This window comes from Cynara cardunculus, assembly GCF_001531365.2.
Source record: "Cynara cardunculus var. scolymus isolate 2C chromosome LG 4, CcrdV1, whole genome shotgun sequence".
Classification (NCBI taxonomy): domain Eukaryota; kingdom Viridiplantae; phylum Streptophyta; class Magnoliopsida; order Asterales; family Asteraceae; genus Cynara; species Cynara cardunculus.
In genome coordinates, this window is record NC_037531.1 from 4,017,162 (window position 1) to 4,022,189 (window position 5,028).

The 5,028-nt window shown below is 32.4% G+C and overlaps 1 protein-coding gene across 1 annotated transcript; it reads right to left on the reverse strand.

Annotated features, from left to right (window-relative positions):
* Nucleotides 1-651: 651 nt before the first annotated feature.
* On the reverse strand, nucleotides 652-1,548 carry LOC112511746. The gene has a single exon (XM_025117473.1). The coding sequence runs from the start codon at nucleotides 1,460-1,462 to the stop codon at nucleotides 971-973; it is 492 nt and encodes a 163-aa protein (XP_024973241.1). The 5' UTR covers nucleotides 1,463-1,548; the 3' UTR covers nucleotides 652-970.
* Between the last annotated feature and the right edge of the window lie 3,480 nt (nucleotides 1,549-5,028).

Genomic DNA, 5,028 nt, shown 5'->3' on the forward strand with positions numbered 1-5,028 from the left:
TATTTTCCTCTTATCTGATAAGAGGTAAAACCAACATCTTATTTGCCTCTTATTGTTCTTCAAATCCTTAATAATGACGTTTCTCAATCAATTAACCTCAATCGATCCTTACCAAACCAATCGTCACCTCTCTCAGTTAATGTATTTTCCTAGGATGTAAATGTGTTAAGCACCGTTAATGACATATTTTCGTTTAAATGAATGTTAATTATATAATTTAAATGTAAATTTCATCATGATGAATAAATATGCGAAATTGTATAAATTCGTCTATAAATTCAATACTAAATTTTTTAATGGGTAAAATAGACAATTTAAACAAATTCATACGTTTATCAGTTTACAAAAACAAACAGTCTTATTGATTCAAATTTCAGACTTCAACACCACTTCTTATAAATCAGAAATGAAATAAGACTTCAGACTTTAACAACTCTTAAAATACAAACACTATCTTAATGATTGGAGACACATTTTAATTAACATAATATAAAATAAAGTTTAAAGAAAATGTATAAAGTCATTAAAATAATAAAAGCAAATTGCATTATACAATTGCTCACCATGAGTTTTTATTTTTTTGGAAAATAATTCATCACATCTTCATTTATGAAATCAACAAATTTACATAAAAAAAACTCACAATTAATAATTAATTAACAATACACCAATGGATTTCAACAAACCCCAACTAAATTTGACATTTTTCTGATTAACATGAAACCCTAATTAAGAGTTGAAGATTCATGTATATATAGTTGGATGATGGGTGCACATAAGAATATGGTTTTCATAAGTTATGAAGTTCAATCATATGTGCATTAATTCCATAAGTTACAGCAATTCACATGTGAATGAAATCTTAAGTAAAATGGCCATCGGGCAATCCACAAATCGGACTGGCCTCCAGTATTATTGCCTTCATTTTTAACAAAGCTAGGTTGGTTGTAATGATACCATGAAGCAAGATTCATCGGTAAAAGTAACCACCAGCACGTGATCTTGGAAGATAAACGATCGACTCAGCCACCTCACAGGTTCTCTTGCAGGAGGTGTATACGCTAGCGAGCCCAGATCGATCACCTGACCGGCTTTTTGTAACCTTTACGAGCTCATGATCATCATCCTTTGAACACTCCACAAAAGCTGCAAAAAATGGATCTTTGTGGAAGCTGTCACTGGTGCTGTATTTCTTGATGCTTTTTCCAAAGGATTTTCGAGAGGAGTTGCCAGAAGGAGGCAATGGGAGGAGACTGTGTGATGAATCTGTGTGGGTGTTGTTTTTCTTTGGGATTCCGGGGAATTGTTCCCAAGAAAAGGGGATGCCGGAAAAGTAGCGAAGTGGAGTGGCCGGAGGTGGAGAATCGTGGAGGAAGAAGGAGATTGATCCTATCGACGATGAAGAAGTGGAAGAGAAAGACGGGCTCCGGCGGGAGGATCGTCGGACGTCGGTAGAAGTCATGGAGATTTGTGTGTGTGTGTGAGAGAGAGAGAGAGAGAGAGAGAGAGAGCAGCTTCCAGCTTCTATTTTAGTACTACACTCACTCAATTTGGTTTTATTGAGCAAGGTCTCCGTAGTCTTATCTCTCACAGACACATACACACACACTCTCTCTCTCTCTCTCTCTCTCTCTCTCTTTATATATATATATATATATTTCGTACATGTGTGTATGTGGTTTCGTAGAGGGTAGTCACATAGTATATGACTACAAAATTGAGTTTAACATATGACAATAATATGTTTTAATAAAATGTGATATATATATATATATTTTATTAACCTGGATATTCAATCCGTTATCCGAGTCGACTAATCATAGGGCAAACGTCTGCTTTGCAAATAGTCCGGAGTCACCGCATTTGAACCTCCGTGGCTACAAGAAGATTTTTGTTTCTTCTTGGATTTGAACCTTCAGTCACTTTTGACCTTTGGAGTCAAGCTCAAGCCAATTAGACACCACCCTTATGGTTTAAATATTTAAGTTTAGTAGAAGAATATTTGTGTAATGTAGCGAGATATATCTCGATTTTAATATTTTTTTTTATTTTTGGTCTATGTCGATTTTGTGTGGTATTGAAAAATCAATAATGTTTTTATTTTTTTAAACAATAAAAATTTGAAAAAAAAACATATCGATATTAATATCAAATTAAGTATTTTAAAAGTTCTCGTTTTTTTTTCTATCTAATTTCTTTGATTCAAATTTTTAATCATAATTTAATTTAGCTACAATAACGAAGTAATTTAGTTTTCTTTTAAAAATATTCTTTTTGTAAAGATAATAATTAAGTATTATATTAGAACTTAGTGATTATCTTAATTGTATTTTATATTTTTATATTTAAAATAAAATATTTATACTATATTTGATTATGTTTATCTGAAATTAGTTACATAAATTCAAACATGAAGCTTTAATAAATTATACTTACACAAATTTTTTTTGTAATCATGAATTTATAGTAATATGCATCAATAAACAATACTTCATACATTAAAAATTATTTTTAAGAGTTTTTATCAAATGTTTTATAATACAGTATAAATGAAACTAAGAATAATTAATTTTATCTAAAACTGTTACAATAAATTTTAAAATAAAATGTCTAATTAACTTTTTTAGTACGCTTATGAAATAAAATAGAATCACATGATGGTGTAGGTTTGGATATCGAGTCATGAATATCAATAAAATTCATTGTCGAATTCATTGTCTTAATATATGTTGCATGGTATATATAAACATAAAGATAACCTTAGAATATTGCATACTTAAATGTTTTAGGCCTAAATATTGCTATAGGCTTGGGTTGTAATAATATGGTGAGACTAGTGTATATAGGACTCATATGGTTGATATGAAGTTCAGATGTGGGTATAGGTTAGTGAAGTTTTATACATGATAAATCAACAATGAAAACACTAGTTAAGTGTCATAAGTGTTTCTCATGTGTTCATAATATAACAATGTCTTTGACTTGGTGATTTTGAAGTATATTATGGTTATCTCATATGCATACATTGATGCCACCTTTAACCACATCGCAGTTGAGTATGAAAATAGTTGTTAGGTTTATGATGATACCATATAGTAAGACGTGCATATTAAATATAGGATTTGTACTGTTGAAATAGTGATATAATACACACATACATCATAGAGGCTTATGAGATCTCGAAATGTCAGCTAAGGTTGCGCCCTATAGGTCGCGGGGTATCCAGGAGCTCTCGTACATGTGTCGCAAGCTAGGTGCATTTGGATGCAAGTTTGAGGGTCGACGCTTGCCAGGACTGTCTATGAGACCCTAGGTTGCGTAGGGGGTACAAACGTGATTTAATCTACCTAGGTCACATATGAGGTACAGACGTTGTTGCTTCTTCTATTACAACGATTAACATGCGTAAAGGTAAACGATTGAGTTTACCTTGTGTTTCTTGCATCATTGTCAAAGGTAAACTCTATTGTAGTTGTTTCTTCATTTGATCATCAATATAAGAGCCCCTTTTATTCTTGTGGATGTACACTATCTCACAATAGTGGAACCATGTCGACTCGTTGTGTCCTTTAGAACCCTTGAGAAAATGTGATTGAAAGAAAATGCATACATGCTCTAAATTTCAGATTTGTGATATTGGGAACTATCACTTGATTTATCTGGTCATTCATAGGTCAATAAACTATATATTGAACTTAACGAAATCGACACAAACCACGTCTTGTGTTCAATGTGGGCATCTAGTACAAAAGGATATGGTTATATGTTTTGATAATAAAGTGGACTAATGATTTCTTGGTGAAACACCTCATATCACACATTGCATGTAACATATACTTCATACGAAAGAAATACATGTTTATACATCACTTAGATCCCACAGTACAAGAATCTACCAGTATAAAATACATGGCTCAAAAATTCAAAATACATTTCTTGTACTAATCAACGTTCATCAACCAAAACTATACATCACAGACAAATCTTCATGTAAATATGCTATTAGGAAAATATCACATTTTCCTCTTCCCATTACCTTCCGTACCACCTGCAATACATATTTAAAATCACAAAACGACGGTTAGACCGAAAGTTCTAGTGAGTTACCCTATTTATGTTATTGCAGGGTGAAATCACCAAAACTTTGTATAAGAATAACCTTTTCATATATATAACAAATATATGAACAAGTAGGAACATAATACCAGTGCCTTTCCACTTTTCAATGCCAAGTATTCAGATTATTCAAATAACATACCTTTGAACCAACTAGGTATCATATAATGCCACTTTTAAACCTTTTCTAATCAACAAGGTTTATTTAAAGTTTCAGCCAAACCTGTTATTTTCTTCTCAATAACATCCAGACTATGATTTCCAATAAGAACCTTGATCCTAAATCTTTAAATCACAAAGAAATAAAGATTCCAGACCACGGTAGTCTTAAGAGATATAATAGAAAGTGTTATATCATACAACATATACAAATGTCATCCTTATATCCAAATGTACACCTCTCCTTGATACGCCACCTTTATCCCATGGTACACCTCTCCTTGATATGCCACCCCTATCCCATGGTACACCTCTCTTTGATATGCCACCCTTATTTTCTCATCAAAACATTTCACAAAAATAATTCCAAATAGACCGCAGTCAAATGGAATTATTATCAGTTCAGAATTATCTTTATCAAAATTCCCATTTTATGAATAATAACAATTTTTATCAATCATGCACAAGGCATAATACAATTCCGGTCAACATAGACTTGGCCGGACTTCATCTCCGGTCAAGTCTTGGCCGGTTTACCAAATCCGGACAACATATTGCCCTAAGGCTTGTCCGATTTAATACCTAGAATAAATTCCAACACCTTTGTCCGGATAACAAATCCGGACAATACATCCCCCAAAGCTTAACCGATTTAAAAATAATCTGGTCATCAGATGGCCATATTCATACTTCTCCATTTAAAATGTTTAACTAGTTCAATCTTATAAATCGTTCAACACTTGACTGGTTTAA

Excerpts from the sequence above, each read along its gene's own strand:
- LOC112511746 (XM_025117473.1), bottom strand. The coding sequence starts at position 1,462 with ATGACTTCTACCGACGTCCGACGATCCTCCCGCCGGAGCCCGTCTTTC.